Source organism: Calidris pugnax, unplaced genomic scaffold (assembly GCF_001431845.1).
Source record: "Calidris pugnax isolate Ruff unplaced genomic scaffold, ASM143184v1 scaffold371, whole genome shotgun sequence".
NCBI lineage: Eukaryota > Metazoa > Chordata > Aves > Charadriiformes > Scolopacidae > Calidris > Calidris pugnax.
In genome coordinates, this window is record NW_015091373.1 from 1,118,334 (window position 1) to 1,118,726 (window position 393).

At 54.2% G+C, this 393-nt stretch overlaps 1 protein-coding gene across 1 annotated transcript in view; it reads left to right on the forward strand.

Moving 5' to 3' along the window:
* The first annotated feature begins 63 nt into the window (after nt 1-63).
* Nucleotides 64-393, forward strand: part of MEF2D (myocyte enhancer factor 2D) — a 69,714-nt gene continuing 69,384 nt past the window's right edge. Inside the window, exon 1 of the mRNA XM_014961244.1 lies at nt 64-190. Coding sequence (XP_014816730.1) covers nt 137-190 — 54 coding nt within the window. The 5' untranslated portion in view covers nt 64-136. The remainder of the gene's footprint in view (nt 191-393) is intronic.

Below are 393 nucleotides of genomic sequence, written 5' to 3' on the forward strand. Positions count from 1 at the left end.
CCCCCCAAAGAAGCGCCCCTTCCCCGCTCTTTCATGAAAGCGCTTTAAAAGGGGGTTTTTTTTTTTTTTTTTTTTTGCCCCCCCCTCCCCTCGAGCAGCGAAGTCGTCCCGGCTGCGGCGAGGATTTCCTGAGAAGATGGGGAGAAAAAAGATCCAGATCCAGCGGATCACGGACGAGCGCAACCGGCAGGTGGGTGCCTTCCCGTTGCGAATTTTAAGGCTTTTCCTTCAAAACGACCCGTTTCCAGCCCATTTTGGGCCAAGCGAGGTTTTTTCTTTATTTTTTCCCCAACCCATAAAACAAACAGATGGGTGAAACTCGGCACTGGAAGCCGGATTCGGGTGGATGCCCAAAAGCGGGCAAACGGCCCCGTTTTCGCAACCCCCCCCCCC